The sequence below is a fragment of the Hypanus sabinus genome, chromosome 8, assembly GCF_030144855.1.
Source record: "Hypanus sabinus isolate sHypSab1 chromosome 8, sHypSab1.hap1, whole genome shotgun sequence".
In the NCBI taxonomy this organism is placed as follows: domain Eukaryota; kingdom Metazoa; phylum Chordata; class Chondrichthyes; order Myliobatiformes; family Dasyatidae; genus Hypanus; species Hypanus sabinus.
This window is the reverse complement of record NC_082713.1, coordinates 83402459-83421174: the sequence shown is the minus strand read 5'-3', so window position 1 is coordinate 83421174 and position 18716 is coordinate 83402459. Positions and strand designations below refer to the sequence as shown.

At 39.9% G+C, this 18716-nt stretch overlaps 2 protein-coding genes across 5 annotated transcripts in view; one reads left to right on the top strand and one right to left on the bottom strand.

Annotated features, from left to right (window-relative positions):
• The window catches only part of LOC132398271 (U2 snRNP-associated SURP motif-containing protein-like), an 81361-nt gene extending 66001 nt beyond the window's left edge, over window positions 1-15360 (top strand). For all 4 annotated transcript variants that reach the window (XM_059977437.1, XM_059977440.1, XM_059977441.1 and 1 more), the window contains exons 23-26: window positions 4052-4162; window positions 10019-10269; window positions 14453-14617; window positions 14842-15360. In XM_059977437.1, coding sequence (XP_059833420.1) covers window positions 4052-4162; window positions 10019-10269; window positions 14453-14617; window positions 14842-14977 — 663 coding nt within the window. In that variant the 3' untranslated portion in view covers window positions 14978-15360. The remainder of the gene's footprint in view (window positions 1-4051; window positions 4163-10018; window positions 10270-14452; window positions 14618-14841) is intronic.
• Window positions 1-18716, bottom strand: part of LOC132398276 (uncharacterized) — a 1154100-nt gene that overhangs the window by 111976 nt on the left and 1023408 nt on the right. The gene's annotated exons all lie outside the window — the stretch shown is intronic.

Here is an 18716-nt window from a genome sequence, read left to right as displayed (position 1 = left end):
AATGGTAACTAGTGGTGTTCCACAGGAATTGTTCTTTGACCCGTGCTCTTCATGATTTTTCATGACTTGGCTGAAGAAGTGGAAGGGTGTGTTAGTAAGTTTGCAGATGACATGAGGATTGGTTGTGTTGTGGATAGTGTAGAAGATGGTTGTAGGTAGGCAGAATGCAGAGATGGGCTGAGAAGTAGTGGGTAGAGTTCAATCTGGAAAAATGTGAACTGATACACTTTAAATGGTTGAACTTGAAGGCAGAGTACTAAGTTAATGGTAGGATACTTAGCAGTGTGAGAAACTAGAGGGATCTTGGGGTCCAAGTCCATAGATCCTTTAAAATTACTGTATAAGTTGATTGGGTGTTTAAGAAGGCAGAATTCCAGAGTCCCATCAGTGTTGGAAGCAGAGCACTTTGAAGAGGTTACTCGCAGGTTGGCAAAGCTAGTATAAAAGGAGAGCTTCACGGGTGTTCGCATATTCCAGAGGTCCAATCAGTGTGGGAGCAGGGCACTGCAAATTAAATAAAAGTACAGAAGGGGCAAGCAGGGTGGTCATTGTTGTGAGTCAGTCAGCGGTGAGAGTAGGAGCATCAGGCTTTGACTCAAGAGGCTGAGGCCAAAGACACAGGTTTGAAGACTTGCTCCTGGTTGCCCATTGTACAGTGTAGGCAGGATGGTAGATATAGCAGTGGAATGCTCTTCCTGTAGGATGTGGGAATTCATGGACCCTGATAGTCTCCCTGATGACTGCACCTATGGTAAGTGCAGCGGACTCCAGTTCATGAAAGACCACATTAAGGAGCTGGAGTTGAATTATTTTGGGATCATCCGGGTAGCAGAGCAATTGATAGATATGACTTTTGAACAGGCGATTACACCCAGTGTGCAGAATTTGGAGAGTAGATGGGTGAACACCGAGAGAGGTAAAGGGAGAAGGAAGTCAGTGCAGGTTCCACTGTGGCCATTCCCCTCAGCAACAGGTATATCCCTTTGGATACTGCTGAGGGGTATGACCTATCTGGGCAAGGCAGCAGCAGCCAGACCAATAGCACTCTGGTCGGCTCTGAGCCTTAGAAGGGTAGGGGGGTCAGACGGAGCAATAGGGGTACTTGATAGGGGGACAGATAGGAGATTCTGCGACAGCAAAACAGATACCAGAATAGTGTGTGGCCTCCTGGATGCCAGGGTCCAGGATGTCTGTGAGCGGTTGCAGAATATTCTTGAAGGGGAGGGTGAGCAGCCGGATGTCGTGGTACCTGCTGGTACCAGTGACATAGGCTGGAGAGGGGTAGAGGTCCTGCGCAGTAAGTTTTGGGAGTTAGGAAGGAGATTGAAGCACAGGGCTTCCAAGGTGGCAGTCTCCAGATTATTCCTGGTGCCATGAGCTAGGGAAGGTCAGAACAGGAAAATGGAGCAGAAGATGGTCCCAGGGGTGAGGAATTCAAGTTCTTGGATCATTGGAACCTTTTCTGAGGAAGGAGTGACCTGTACATGTGGGTGGGGTTGCACCTGAACTGGAGGGGAACCAATATCCTGGGAGGGAGATTTGCTAATGTTATTGGGGAAGGTTTAAACTAGATTTGCAGGGGGGTGGGAACCGAAGTGAAGAGGCAGAGGATGGGGTGGTTGGTGCACAAGTAGTGACAGCTTGTTAGGGAGTTTTTGTGGAAGGCTAGGCAGATGGTTTTCTGACGCAATAAGTAGATAAGCCATCTAGAGGAGAGGCTGTACTTGATCTGGTATTGGGAAATAAACCTGGTCAGATGTCAGATCTCTCAGTGGGAGAGCATTTTGGAGGTAGTGAGCACAACTCTATCTCCTTTACCATAATGCTGCAGGGGTATAGGAGCAGACAACTGGGAAAACACTTAATCGGGGTAGTGGGTAATGTGATGGTATTAGGCAGGAGCTAAGAAATATAAATTGGAAGCTGATGTTCTCAGGGAAACGCATGGCAGAAATATGGCAAATGTTCAGAGAGTATTTGCATAGCGTTCCACATAGTTATATTCCATTGAGGCAGGGAAAGGATGGTTAGTAGAAAATCTAGATAAGAAGAAAAGAAAAGCTTATGAAAAATTCAGGGAACTAGGTACTGTTAGAGCTCTAGAAAATTACAAGGTGCCAGGAAGGAGCTCAAGAATGAAGTTAGGAGAACTAGAAGGGGCCATGAAAAGGCCTTGGCGAGCAGAATTAAGGAAAACCCCAAGGCATTCTTCAAGTATCTGTTGCACAAGAGAATGAGCTGTGTGAGAATAGGACCAATCAGGAATGAGACTTTGAGGAGTCAGGGTATTTATAAAGCATTGAAATTTGCATCACCTGACCTTTCCTAATGATGACTGTAAACAAGCCATAGCTCTAACAAGCTAATTAAAGTGACAACCTTAAGGTAACAACCTTGGTGAAAGTTATCTGAGAGCTCAAATCTCTTGGGTGTCCGAATTTTTACATGGTGCTCCTTTCCTTTTTTTCCACTCTAAAATTGTACAAGAGAAAAATAATACACTAATCTTGCTTAAATGGTTGAAAAGAATGTTTCATATTTAACTTTGACTTTTGGAGATCAGTTCATCTTCTACTCACTTAACTATTCAGAGTAACAGAAATTTTGACCAAGGGTGCCTAAACTTCTGCATGCCACTGTATTTATTGTGTTTAGTGCTGGTTGCCTCATTATTGGAAGGATGTGGAAGCTTTAGAGAAGGTGCTGAGGAGATTTACCAGGATGCAGCCTGATTAAGAAAACATCTTGTATGGAAAGGATGAGTGAGCTAAGGCTTTTTCTCTTTGAAGCAAAGGAGGATGAGATGTGGCTTGTTATAAAATGAAAAGGGGCGTAGATAGACTGGACAGCCAGCACCAAAATCCCAAGGCAGGAATGGCTAACACCAGAGTACATCCTATTAAGATGCATGGAGGGAAGTTTAGATAGAGGAGATGTCAGAGGCAGGTTTTTTTTTTAAGAGTGCTAATTGCCTGGACACACTGGGGTGTGGTGATTGAAGCTGGTACATTAGGTACATTTTAGAGACTCTTAGGTGCATTGATGAAAGAGAAATAGAGGGTTTTGGCTTGTATAGGAGGGAGTATTCAGGTTGATCATGCGGTAGGCGTATATAGGTTGACACAACATGTGCTGAAGGGCCTCTACTGTGCTGTACTGTTCTGTGTTCAAAACCAAAGCTTGCAAAGCTTGTCACACCCCTTGTAACCTGTTTCTGTTACATTTGGCTACTTGTCACACTAGTTAGCTGGTCAGTGGTCACTGGAATCACGAGGAAACTCAATTTCTGCATGCTATCCTGCAGAATTGTGTGTCATTCTCATGGAATGATGTGGAGGCTGCAATTGGATCACTCCCCCAGAAATCCCTAGGGCTTGCTTAGCTATGCCCATGTTCTTGGGGCCCACAGGTGAAGTAACCAGGACCCAAATTAGCCCCATTTTGAAGTTTGGAGGCTTAGTCCAGATGTAGGCCCATAACCAGCTTTAGTTGCAGCCTGCAACTATTTAGCACTGGTGCACTATTCTAGTGAGTTCAGGACTGTTACTGTCACAGGTAGTGCAATTTCACAGTTCTCTTTTAACACATTATTACTGATATAATCTGTAAAATTCTTCATTAGAGTCAGGTTTACAAGGGGGAGTCTGTGTCCAGCTTCCTGTCTGTCAGCATGAGTAGCCGTTATCATTTTAAAAAAAGTTTAAATGTAATTTTCTGAAAAGTAAGCCTTTTATGCTCTTTCCCTGGAAAAATAAGTGCACAGTAACATTATTCCAAAACTCCCCTGCCCAGGGTGAACTGCCACTCCCCTGCCTGAAAATTTGCATCAGTTCTCATTGCATACAATTCTCAGGCATTGTTGTCTTCAGTCAGTCTCATCATTGGGAATTTTATTGGGATTTTATTGTGTTGGTCATGAAGTGCAAATAACTGGAATTTTATGATTTTCTACAATATTATACCAGATTTGGCAGTATTGAATCGATAGTTATTTCGCATTTTAAACTTTAAAAAAAATAATTTACTTTGATCTTTCTCTCTCCCCTTTGAGCTGAAAGTAATGAAATTTCAAGATGAATTGGAATCTGGTAAAAGGACTAAGAAATCAGGAATGACTTTTCAACAACAGGTTGAACATTACAGAAGTAAACTATTACAGAAGGTAAGATCGTATGCTATAGTTGATTAGTTCCCTGGAATTGAACACAAATATCCACTAACTTTTTGCACAGTTGGTAAGTTTTGATCTATTATGTATTTGAAGACCTGTAAATGATAAAAAGATAGCCACTGGTATCCATTACTCCATTCATTCTGGATTTCTTATGTAACATGATAAGAAAATGTTATTATTAAATGTTTCCAAAGTCCCAAAGATATGTCATTGGTAAATTAATTGGTCAGAACTTTCCCCAAGTGTACTGGTAAGTGAGAGAGGAGTGATGTGATGAGTGCGTGGGGAGAATTTAAAAAAATATATATTCATGTTGAATCAGTGTGAAGAAGTGCTTAATACTCAGTGTAGACTCTGAGATGAAGGGCCTGTTTCTGTGCTGTTTGACTAGGACCATGGCTGAAGTTCAGAGCTGATGTTTCATAAAGTGCCAAATAGTTGCATCTAAAGATTACTAAAATTCTCATTCTGTTTATCTGTTTGTGTCTTCAAATTAGCCCAAATGGTGCATTAAAGTGGCACTTTTTTGACTAAATGGACTTTAAAATGCGCTGTCTTACGGAATGCATGCAAAGGTCAGGGTTATATTCTTATGAAAATTCTCACTCGTCAACAGGCCCTGCTTTCCACACCCAATTCCAGCTTTCGTGGAAACCATGACGGGACACAACGACGCATCTGCACGGCCAGCCTCAGCAGCGCCTCACGATGCTCACAGCAGTGACACCAACTGCAGCAGAAGAGCAGGGCAGCTCTATTTCAAGCGGTCACATTCTGCTAATCACCATCAGCATGTGCAGGATTGGGACAGATCACACTGTGACCCATCAATAAGAGATAATTAAATCTAATTACAATGAAGTACTTCGAAACACCCATCAAACCCTTTGCTGCAGTCAAAGGACAGCGGTGACTACATTACATCCATTTATGAGAGTGCCAACCACATTGTCAAGAGAAATCATCATCCTGGAGGCTTTGTTGTTACTGCTTAATATCTTCTATCCAGCATTAAGGTTAAAAAAATGGTCAGCCTAATTTTGCCGTGTAGAAAGAGAAGGGGGGCATTATGGTCAAGAGATTATGCCAAACGTCGTCAGGAAGCAGTGAGGGGAGGGAGAGAACAAGAATTGGATGAGGCCAGGGCTGCACGACTCCAGGATCGAAGAGTCAGGACAAAAAATATAAGAGGAAAAGAGACAGAGGAGGAGAGGCATGCAGAAAATGACAACAATAAGCACAGAAGGAGGAGAGAACAAGAATTGGATCAGGCCAGGGCGGCATGACTCCAGGATCAGAGAGAAAGAACAAATGGTAGAAGAGACAAAGGAACTGAGAAATGCACGTCTTCAGGATCAGAGACGAACAAACAGCAGAAGAGATGAAGAGATGGGGGATGAAAGGGCTGCATGTCTCCAGAATGACAAAAACAGGCACAGGAGGAGGAGGGAGGAAGAGACAGAGGAGTAAAGAAAAGATCGACTTGAGAATATGCAGCAAAGAGTAATTATTGCGGGAATTGCTGAAGATGGCAATGTCCACTTTCAACGACAATACCTTGACAGAAAGAGCAAGGCAAAATGCACGACTCGCATGCCATAACATTTCTGCTGATGTTGGTACGATGACCAGAGTATGCCCTCACTGTTGTGCCTTCCTATTCACTGGAGTAACTGCAAATTTCTGCTGTATGAAGGGAAAGGTCAGGATAGGCAATTGGAACCTCTACCCAATGGACTTCTCAATTTATACAGCAGTGATGAACCTATTGCAAACGAGTTCAGGAAGAACATCAGACAATACAATTGCCTCTTCCAAATGACAACCTTTGGTGCCAAAGAAGTCCTTCCAACGAGGAATGGATGGAATCCTTCTGTGATTATTCAAGGCCAAGTCCATCATTACATCAGACATTTAATGCCAGACCCCAATCAGCAAGCCCAATTCCTTCAAATTTACTTCATGGGTCCTCGAGACAGCGTAGAATTAAGAATGGGGATACTACAGAATGATGGAATTCAATGTGAGATTGTTGAATTATTGGAAAACCTACTATGACAACGAAACCCATACATTGCGTCCCTTTGACTTGCAAAAGAACAAATTCGAGGCATGCCAGAGGCGTCCATTGTCATTGATCCTGACCGGAGACTGGCATTTGAACATGAGAGAAGATTTAATGCACAAATTGCCAACGAAGTTGCCGTCATTATACTGAACAGCACTGAACCTGAAGCAAGATCACATCAAGTTGTGTTGAAAGAATGAGGATGTGATTTGCAAATAACTTCAGTGTCCCATCACTCATATGACAGCTTTCAATACGTACTTTTCTTTGCACTTGGAGACGATGGCTAGCATCATCAACTCCGAATGACGAACAACAAGAAACTGACGGCAATGTGTTATTATGTGTATCGAATAATGAACCATGAGAATGAGTTTAATAACCTTCTCAGAGGAGGACATCTATTCCAACAATACTTGGTCGATATGGCTGCTAAGATTGAAGGCAAGAGGCTGAGCTGCATCCGAATGAATCAAGTAACCTTGAGATTAACAACATACAGAGGCCCGACTGATGCATTGAATGATGACGACGATTTCAGAAACATCAGAAGGCGCATCATCCTCTGCTCAACATTTGTCAGTGGACCGAGATACATGATGGATCGATGTCAGGACGCCATGATGTATATACAGAAGTTTCATCAGTTCAATCAGTTTTCATTACAATGACATGCAATCCAAACTGGCCTGAAATCCAACAGCATCTTTTTTTTCGCATCAGCAACCGAACAGTTGGCCGGATTTCATCGCGAGAGTGTTTGACTTGAAGAGAAAGTTGTTTATGAAGTACCTCACTGGAACAGATGGTCTCTTTGGTAGATGTATCGCTTATATTGTAAATGTGGAATGCCAAGAGCGGCGTCTGCCTTATTTGCATTGTCTGCTGTGGCTTAATGAGGCATCCAAGCCGAGACCACAAGATTATGATAGATTCGTGCAAGCAGAAGTACCAGACCCAAATGAAGATCCAGAGCTGCATGAATTGGTCTTGAAGCACATGATACATGGTCCATATTGCACCACTAAATCACCATGTTGCCAAAATGGTACATGCAGTAAGAGGTACCCGAAGCCATTCATTGAGCATACAAGGCGTGGGGATGATTCATATTCTGCATGTAGGAGAGAGTTTGTGGAAATGAGAGGATTTGAGGGTCATCAAGTAGGATGACAAAGTCGAACTGTAACTTCTGAATGGGTGGTCCCCTATAATGCCCAACTATTGAGTCTGTTCATATTGTCATCTAAATGTAGAAATGTGCTCATTTGTCAAGTCCATCAAATACGTAATCAAGTATACCATGAAGGGGAGTGATCGGGCAATTCTTGGAGTGAATAGAGAAGACAAAATCACACAGTTATTGACAGGCAGGTATATTGGGCCCTCTGAAGCTGTCGGATCGCTACTTGGATTTCCAGTTCACGAGAGGGAGCCAGCCGTTGTTCGCCTTCAAGTGCAACTTCCCCAACAGCATCAAGCATTCTTTCAAGATAATGCTGCTGTGCAACTGAATAATGATACGGCAAGAACCACTTTAACAGAATTCATGGATCTTTGCATTCGTGATCCATTTGCAAGAACCCTGTACTATGCAGATTCTACACTTGGACTAATAAGAGATAGGGAAGAAGAATGAGGAGAAGAGTGAGGAGTACTCCAGGATTTCTGAAGCAAATGTTCTGGGTCGAGTGTATACCGTTTCTCCATGAAGTGGTGACCTCTACTATTTGAGTCGACTTCAACACATAAAGGGGCCAGTATCTTTCGAATCATTGAAAACTAATGATGGAGATATCCTTCAATCATTCAAAGATGTCTGCAGAGAGAGAGAATTGTTGCAAGCTGATTATCATTGGCAGCAAATTATGGAAGAAGCAGAGAGAACAAGAATACCCAGAACAGTGGAAGATTTGTTTGTTGTCTTGCTACCAAACACTGAAATCAACAATCCACAGCAATTGTGGAACCGGTTCAAGAATGCAATGTCTGAAGATTTCTTACAAATGGAGAGGAGAACTATCAATGAGCCTAATATCATGATCAATGAAAGGCATCATGGACAAGTTCTTCTGTGTTTCCAAGAGGAACTTGAGAACTTGGACAAAACACTTGAAAAATATAACTTGCAGATACCAAGAAATGGTACAATTACTCAAAGTGCTGGCAAACTGGAATTATTGTGTGAACTGCAATACAACAGAAATGAACAGCAGGTATTTGTTTCACAGAAGAAGCCCCTATTGAATAATAAGCAAAGAGAAGTTTATGAATATGTGTGTGACTGGTTGGAAAGGAATCTCTCTTCAGTGATTTTCATTGTTGCACTAGGAAGAACGGGCAAGACATTTATCATCAACTTGATCCTCGCTACAGTTAGGGGAGATGGAGGTGTCACTATTGCTGTAGCATCATCAGGTATTGAAGCAACATTGATGCCTGGTGGTAGGACAGCACATTCAAGATACCCCTCAAAGTCAGTGAAGATACCCTTTGTAACATCAAGAAAAACACCAATACTGTAAATTTACTCCAAAATGTGAGGCTTATTGTCTGGGATGAGTGTCCGTGATTAGAGGGGAGAGCTTTGAAGCCGTGGACCAGACTCTTCGTGATGTATGCGGCAAGAATGAGGCCTTTGGGAACTTTAACCATTTGCTGTGGTGATTTCCGTCAGCTTCTAGCAGTTGTGAAATGCAGAAATGCTGCTGATGTGGAGAATTCATGCATTAAAAAAATCCTACTTATGGAGAAGCTTCATCAAGTTTCAATTGAAGAGAAACATGCGTTTGAGTGAGGGAGAAGGACAATATTCTTATTGGATGTTGGAGAAGACAAGATTGAGAAAAATGAAAATGATGAAATCGAATTACCTGAAGATATGATTCTGCCAACAGAAGTTATGGAAGAATGTATTAACTTCATCTACCTGACATTCAACAATCCTGCAGAACTGTTCTCGAGGAACTTTATCTTGGTTCCTCTTAATGAAATGATGCGAAAAATAAACTTCACATGCATTGGACACTCCCCTGGAATCATGAAACTATACTGTTCCTTCAATGCCGTAAGTGAAGGAGTTAACGCCACTCATTTTCCAACAGAATTCCTTGATTTGGTTGATCTCTGGATTGTCACCACATAAACTGGAATTGAAGAGGGGATCTTCCATTGTTTCAATGAAGAACTTGGATCCACCAAGGCTTTGCAATGGAACGTGAATGATGGTGGAAGAACTGCATGATAATCTCATTGTAACAATGATAAACATTGGTGTGTTCAAAAATGACATTGTCATGATCCCAAGAATTACTCAGTTTATCATAAGGGGAAATGTCCCTCCTCAGTGGAGTCAGTTCCCAATTCAGTCATGCTTTGCTATGACTATACATAAGGTGCAAGGAGAATGTGTTGATTTTATCTGGAGAACTGGTATTCCAGCATGGTCAGCTGTATGTGGCTTTAAGCCGGGGAAAAAGAAATGAAAACATCAGAGTATTCTTGAAGGGTGGCAGATCAACCAGAGATGTTGTCATCAGAAGTGTCCCTCGTTAAACGAGGAGGAGCTATATTTGTCTTGCTTCACTTCTTTCGTCTTTAATAAACTGAGCTTTTTTTCCTTACTTTCCAAAGTAAAGCGATAGCAAATAGCATTCAGGGAAATTTAATGTTCATTCTGGTGACATCAGACTGTACTACCTTTCTCTCAAAGGGTGCCCCAACAGGTCACCCAGTTGTCCAGTTACGATCAACAGTATTCTGTTTTTTTTGCCCAGGGAATGGAAAAGGACCAGGATAAAGAACTAGAGAAAGAAGTTTGTGATACAGAGAAAATAAAAGAAATATACAAAGAGAAAGACAGCAAAGAGAAGATTAGAACTGAAGAAAAGATCAAGGACAAAGATAAAATCAAAAGCAAAGATAAAGACAAGATCAAGGTGAAAAACAAGGAAAAAGATCGCAGTAAAGATCGAACACGGACTAAAGAGAAGCACAAAGACAAAGGGATTTCCTTGTCACCTTCCAGGTAAGTAAAATAAATGCAAAAGAATAAACTTGAAAGCAACTTGTAAAGTTAAATCAGGCTCACAGGTCTGGCAAGTGAGACAGGAAACACTGTGAATAAGTATATTAATCATTTATTTAAAAACAGAAAAAATTTGACCAAACATTCATGTTCCTCAGGTTACAGAAACTACAAAGTTGAATATTCAACAAACATACTTAGTTAAATCACGGGCAGAGCATACCTTCCCAATGGTTATGTGCACCGCTTGCCCTAAACAAAGCCTCTTTCTCATGTTATTTTGTATCTGGGATATTTGAAACTGGACACCAGCTGGCTAAGCAATGGGAAAAGCAGCTACAGTTTCTAACCTAATCAATCACAACAAAGTGACTTATGTCTGGCAGAGTAAGCCACACCCCCACAGGACACAACCCCATAATTCAAATGATGTCTCAAACTAAAGTGAAATTGTCTGCTGAAGAATGGTGGCAAATGACTGGGGTGTGGTAAAGGGTCTACTAATTTTGTACAGTTGCTTAAGAAAGGAGGGAGAGATGCACTAAGTCTTTACAAAATTTAAAGGTTCGTTTGTTATCAAAGTATGCAACTCTGAAATCGTACTTCGATATAAGTGAACCTCTGTAAAGACTTGATGCATCGCTCCCTCTTTTCTTACGCAACTATACAACATTAGTAGCCCCTCTGCACCCCTCCACCCCTGCAACTATATAACACTGGTGCACTGTTTTGGTGGGTACAGGACTGTTACTGCAGTGTAATTTCACAAGGCTGATTAACAAGGCTATTTGGTTAATTTCAATGGTGGACCCATTACTGAAATTGCTTCTGAGAGACAGCGAAGCCATTATTTTAAAGATGGCGAGTAATCAGGCATATGTAATTAGAAGGTCTTATCTAATTAACCTGATTGAAGTTTTTAAAGTTGGGTTGATCAAGGCAGCACATTTGCTGCTTATCTGTATAAATTTGAGCAAAACTTGTGATAAGGTATCATGGTATGGCACTGTGGTGTAACTTGTAGAACTTCTGCTTCACAACTTCAGTGACCAAGATTAACAGGTGGTGCTCTGGTTTTCTCTCTGATCCCATAATTGAGCATGTTGTTGGGTTAATTGGCTACCTTAAGATATCCCTAATGAATAACTCATAAAATTTGAAGAAAGTTGAGATGAATGTGGAGAGAATAATATGGGGTTAGTGTAAGTAGGTGGTTGATTTGCCTCCTTAACTACCCATTGCACCTTTCTGTTTGATTCAGTGACCCAGGTACACAAGTGCACACAGATGTCTTTGTCATGTGAATAGAGATTGCATCACCTAGAAGAATGAAAGTAAACTTTATTTAAAACAGTACAAACTTCTGACTTAGTATGCTGTAATTGATGCAGAGAAAGTGTTTTTCCTTTTATTGTGTGTAGGTGGATGGGTAGTGGGGTGGGGGAGTGTTGGTATAGAGCCAGTGGTCACGTTCCACAATCCCAGAATGCAAGTTAAAATACTTAGAAGAAATCATGAAGACACTTTCATTAAAAGTGGTGAATTTGTGGAATTCTCAACCACAGATGACTGATGGCTGAATTGATAACTTCCACAAAGTGTTTGGGAGTACCATGGTAAATTTCACTATAAGGACTGGCCTCATTGTCCTTATTACACTTATTTTTTCTTGCATTTCTACAGTTTAACATTCTTCTCTTTGATTGATGGAACAATGCAATAAAATATGCACTTATAGCTACATTTATGCAGTAAGTTATTTTAAGTTGAGCTGTCCAGAAAGTTGAGTCACATGGGATCCATAATGACTTGGTAAATTGGATCCAAAATTGGCTTGCTTGTGGAAGAATTAGAGAAGTTTTTTTTCTGGCTGGAGATCTGTAATACATGGTGTTCCATAAGGAACAGTACTCAGACCAGTTGTTTGTAATATAAATGAGGTGGCTGAAACTGTAGGCAATTTGATTAGCAAGTCTGCTGTTGATGCTAGGCTTACAGATAGTGAAGAAGATCATCAAAGATACAGCAGAATATTGATCAGTTGGAAAATTGTAAAATAACTGATGAAGTTTAATCTTGCCAAGTGAGATGTTGCATTTTGGGATGTAAAGTGCAAGAGGGAAATGCACAGTACATGGCAGGAAACTACAGATGTACCGAGGGATCTTGGGGTAGAAATCCAAAGCTCCTTTAAGGTGGAGGGAAATAAAGAAGACATACTTGTCTTCATTGGTTTCGGATGTTGAGCATAAAAGTAAGGAAGCCATGTTGCAGAAATATGAAATTTTGGTTAGGCCACATTTATATACTGTGTGCAATTCTCATTACCATATTACAGGAAGAGTGCTGTCTGGATTAGAGTGTATTATCTACAAGGAGAGACTGGATACATTTGGATAATTTTCTTTGGAACATCAGAGGGTGATCGATGACATTGAGAGATGTAGATAGTCTTTTCCCCACGGTGGACTGAATCAAATACAAGATTTAAGATGAAATGGGGGAAGTTGAAAGGAGATTTTAAGTGACAAGGTTTTTTTTAAAAAGCAGAATACTAGAACACTACAGCACAGTATAGGTCCTTCAGCCCTGAATGTTGTGCTGACCCATATATTCCTTTTGAAAAAAAAAGTACTAAACCTACACTACCCTGTAACCCTCTATTTTTCTTTCATCGATGTGCCTGTCCAAGAGGCTCTTAAATACCCCTAATGTCTTAGCCTCCACCACCATTCCTGGCAAGTCATTCCAGGTACCTACAACCCTCTGTAAAAAAAACTTACCCTTGATATCTCCCCTAAACTTCCCTCCTTTAACTTTGTACGTATGCCCTCTGGTGTTTGCTATTTGTGCCCTGGGAAACAGGTGCTGGCTATCCACCCTATCTATGCCTCTCATAATCTCATAGATGTCTATCAAGTTCCCTTTCATTCTTCTACACTCCAAAGAGAAAAGTCCCAGCTCTGCTAACCTTGCCTCATAAGACTTGTTTTCCAATCCAGGCAACATCCTGGTAAATCTCCTCTGCACCCTCTCCATAGCTTCCACGTCCTTCTTATAATGACGTGACCAGAATTGAACACAATACTCTTAAGTGTGGCCTCACCAGAGATTTGTAGAGTTGCAACATGACCTCTCTATTCTTGAACTCAATCCCCCTGTTAATGAAGCCTAGCATCCCATAGGCCTTCTTAACTATCCTATCAACCTGTGCAGCGACCTTGAGGGATGTATGGATTTGAACCCCAACATCCCTCTGTTTATCCACACTCTTAAGTAACCGACCATTAACCCTGTACTCAGCCTTCTGGTTTGTCCTTCCAAAATGCATCACCTCACACTTGTCCGGATTGAATTCCATCTGCCATTTTTTCTGCCCAACTCTGCAGCCTGTCTATATCCTCTTGTAACCTTCGACAACCTACAGCTCCATCCACAACTCCTCCAATCTTCGTGTCATCTACAAACTTACTCACCCATCCTTTTGCCTCTTCATCCAAGTCATTTATAAAAATCACAAAGAGCAGGGGTCCCAGGACAGATCCTTGTGGTACTCCACTAGTCACTGTCCTCCAGGCAGAATACCTTCCTTCCACAACTACCCTCTGCTTGCTTCCTGTAAGCCAATTTTTTATCCAAACAGCCAAAGTTATGCTGATCCTATGCCTCATGACTTTCTGGATGAGTCTCTTGTGGGTGCCTGGAACATGCTGCTAGGGAAAGTAGTACAGGTAACTAGGAAAGGTCATTTAAGAGGCACTTAAACTGTCACCTGAACAACCGTGAAATAAAGGTGATACAGGCCAGTGGAATTAGTTTGGTTTTTATAGTCCGTGCAAGCATTATGGGTTGAAGGGCTTGTTTCTATGCTGTGCTGTTGTCTGTTCACGGCTGTAATGAGATGTTTGCAAAAACTTAAATTGGTAAGTTATAGTTTAAAAGGCTTAACTTATAAGTTAATTGAAATGAACAACCACTTAATGAACAGGATTACAGAAGTATTAGCCCAGGGCACTTCCCATTACTTCAAATGTATCATGAAAATGGGCTTGGCTTAAGTTATATTTACCTTATTCATGGAAGAGAAAATTATTGATTGACATTGTCATGAACATTTTGTAATCTTAAGGTAAAAGAGGCATTTGTACATACATTTAGAAATAATGTTTGCAACTTATTTCAGGAAAAAGAGGTGTACCAGCTCACCAAGTCCCTCGAGAAGCATCAGATGTGAAATAGCCAAGTCTCCTTGGTCTGAGAGATCATTGCTAAAAGAAAATACCCTGTCTAGGTCTCCATCTCCAGCATATAAAGAGTCTCCAAAGCATAGCAGCAAGCGGAAAAAAAGGTGGGTACATCTATCAATGAAGAAAATGTCATGCATTTCGCAACTAGTTAGTTGACTTTCCATTAAGTATATTGATTTATATTAATGTAACTTATTTTTGTGGGTTAACAAGCATCAAATTAATTTCAGGAAGATGCTTTGATCTACAGGATTCTAATTTATGGTTAAAATCTTTTGTTCATGTTACATTTTGCTTTTATTTATCTTATATTTATTTTTGGTAGATCTTGGTCAAGATCTAAATCTCCTAAAAAATCAAAGCATTCTCACTCAAGTTCTCCAAAACAATCAAGAAGATCACGGTCACGCTCCAGGACTCCTCATCGGTCTCACAAGAAGCCAAAGAAGAGCAAACGCTAACAATCCATTAGGTTTATGTACATAAATGATGATGCAGCATTTTTTGTACTTTGTTTTGCTCTGTTACTCTCTTCCATTTGTTTTATAGATGGAATAAATACTTTTGTATTTGGATGACTGCAACTCATGTTTAAAATGGGAATGTGATTCAGATCTAAAAATAATAATAATTAGAAATCATCTCCGTAACTACTGTTAATGCCAATGTAAAGATTTCACCTCTGTACCCATAGTTTTGCGTTGGCTTCAATTCAAAAATTTCTGATTTTATAAAAATAATGTAGAACTGGAACTGCAGGGTCAGTATTTTGGTTTTGTGACCCATCAGAGGATCTTAGTAGTTTATGTAATTATCAAATTTAAATAAAGTTTTGTGGCTCCGTTGTCAGTGTTATTTTTGTGACTCTTTATACAGTGATTATACCCAGGTAATTTTATTGCAGTCAGTGTTGGCATTTTCTGCACATACTTCCGTGAGCCTGTTTTTTATTTACTACCTGGAGCTGGTGTCGTAATGCCTATTGTCTTGCTTCCCTAATGCATCTTGAAATGCTAGGTAAGAGCAGAATGAAGAATATAATATCCATAATATATCAACATCTAATGACTAAAACAAAGGTTCTTGACAATTGGTGATGAAAGAGAAAGGCAAGGGGTTTTTTTTTGGAAGTTGTATTTAACATGCAAAATATAAGAATAAAATGTACTCTGATACAATGTTACTTCTTCATATGGCTTCTTCCAGGGAGTGCTTCATTTTAGTTTTCCTTCCCTGTAGCTGAAATGAGCACCTTAGTATTAGAATTCAAACTATTTTTCTTCCACTGTAGTTAACTACTGATGTTCCACAGGTTGGATTTTCACTAGTTAACTGCAATATAAGTATAATTAACATAAACTTGAAAAGTTTGCTCTAATTATACTAATATGTAAACATTCTGATCTTTCAGAGGTAACAATCTTTACATCATTTGTCGGGCCACATTATACAGTTTGTACAGGTAAACACAATGCACCGAGAGAATTCCTTACTAAGCAATATTGCAAGAGGATGTTTGCATACTTGTTCTGTTGAAGCACAAAGTTCTGTACTGAGAGATTATAATTGTTGGATTGGGTAACAGTTATGTGATATTCTATCTCTTGCAAATCATTTTTGTTTCAGATTATTAGTTCCTCTGTGCCAATTCCCAGACCTGGCATCACTTGGGAGCAATATTTAAATTTGCTCACTGAGTTTAATTTTCTGTTCTACAGTTTCAGATAACTTCCCAAAGTCATGTACTGTATTTACTCAGTAACATAATAGTTAACAGTTTTTAAATTTTCTTCCTGCATTTATTCATTACTTGCCTGATTTGGATGAAGTTGATTTCAATTTTATTTTCTTTAATCATGAAGAGATTTCTCATTGATAAGCTGCTTTTTTTGTGTTTGACTGTCCTGTTACAAAGGAATATCATAGCAGATCAGCAAGTAATCTGAAGTACTAGTAGTGTTGGATCACTCTGTGAAGTTTTCTACAAATTGTGCATGAAAGCTTTAATAACATTTGTATGCATATGTGAATGAGTCTGTATCCTTGATAAACTTTCACACTATCCACAACTCTGCCAATTGTGTCATTTGGAAACTTACTAGTCTGCTCACCTACATTTTATCCAGATTGTTTAACAAAAAAAAACTTGTCCTAGCTCTGTTTCTTGTAGAACACCATTGGACACAAAACTTAAGTCAGAGTAGCACCCTCCACTACTGTCCTCTGCCAAGCCAATTTTGAATCCAATCTACCAAGTCTCCATGGAACCCATGTGCCTTCATCTCCTGGATCAGCCTGTAATTGAGAGACTTTGATGGAAGTCCGTGCATATGTCCACTGTTCTACCCTCATCAATCATCTTATCACTTCCTCATTAACCAAGTTTGTACAACGTGACTTGCCTGCACAAAGCCATGCTGAATATCCCTACTAAAACCATTTTTCCCCTAGATGTGAGTAGATCTTGTCTCTAACACTGATGTAAGATTTGTAGTTTCATGCTTTATCTGAACCTCTCTTCTTAAACAGATGAACACCACTGAGAATTTTCCACTCAATTGAGACCTCACCTGTGACCAAATACAATTAAAGTATTGATTTGTTTACTTTAGCAAGTTTTGGAGTTTTTATAAATTTCTACCTTTCAATTGGTCTCAAGCATTTGTTTTTGTTTTGATACTGTTCAGTTTACAATTGTTTTAAAGAATAATAAGTGAAACACTCAGCAATCATACAGCATCGGTGGAGAGAAAGTGAGTGTTTCAGGTTGATGGTCTTTCAAGGAATGGTGTATACTTCCAACACTGAAGAACAGTAGTAGCAAGTTCATACTGTGGAAATATTTCTCATTTACTACTAGGCTTTTCGCTGCTTTGGTTAAGTTTTATCAATGCCTTGGATTTTGATGGTGTTAGGTGAAATTTTATTTTCTGGTATATGGTCTTTCTATTATGTGTACTTAATCCCTGCTAATTTCAGCCTATTCATATTTTACCTAAATACATTCAAAGATAGATGGAGAAAGAATTCGTTTAACAAATGACTTTCAAATTATGAGTATTTGAAAATGCTAAATAATGGATTGCCTTTCATACCAAACCCATAGAATAAAAGAACTTAGATTTGTAATGTAACCTTTGATCTTGATGCATTTCATAATATTTAACATTAAATGTATTTTTGTTAAGTGAGAAGGTGGTAAGCACTGTATAAAATAAGTCAGCTAACCTGCTTGATTGACAGATATATAACAGTTCACCGAATTACAGGAAGGATATTAATAAGGTTGAAAGAGTGCAAAGAAGGTTTACAAGGATGTTGCTGGGACTTGAGAAACAGTTACAGAGAAAAGTTGAATAGGTTAGGACTGTATTCCCTGGAGCGTAGAAGAATGAGGGCAGATTTGATAGAGGTACAGTATATAAAATTATGATGGGCATAGAGTGAATGCAAGCAGGTTTTTTCCACTGAGACTAGGGGAGAAAAAAGCCAGAGGACATGGGTTAAAGGTGAAGGGGGAAAAGTTTAAAAGGAGCATGGGGGGGGGGGCTTCACACAGAGAGTGGTGGAAGTGTGGAATGAGCTGCCAGATGAAGTGGTAAATGTGGGCTCACTTTTAACATTTAAGAAAAACTTGTACAGGTACATGGATGAGAGGTGTATGGAGGGATATGGTCTAGGTGCAGATCAGTGGGACTAGGCAGAAAAATGGTTTGGCACAGTCAAGAAGAGCCAAAAGGCCTGTCTCTGTGCTGTAATGTTCTATGGTTCTAGTAATGATATAATCAGGTGTTTTTAAGGATATTGGTTGAGGAATAAATGTGCATGAGAACATTAAGAAAAGTTCCATCTTCAGTCTCTGAGGTGGATAAAAGAGTTAATTGTGACAGGAAGGAGCTGATTATAGTATTACTTTACCCAGCGGGAAAACTAACTGAATTGTATTAAAAACCCCTAAAGTGTCTCCAGTATAACTCACCAATACGGCATTGGAATGAAAACTGTATTAAAATTGAAGTATCCCCTGAATCATAACAGACTTGCAGTCAAGTCAATGGATATGCTGAAACCTTTCCAGAGACTATCATTGCTGCCATACAGTTCCCAAGGTTCTCATTATGTTTGGATTACCATTTATTTTTATAATGTTATGTTGTGGTCAATAATGATTTTTCAAGCAGTTTTGCACAAACTTTCCCA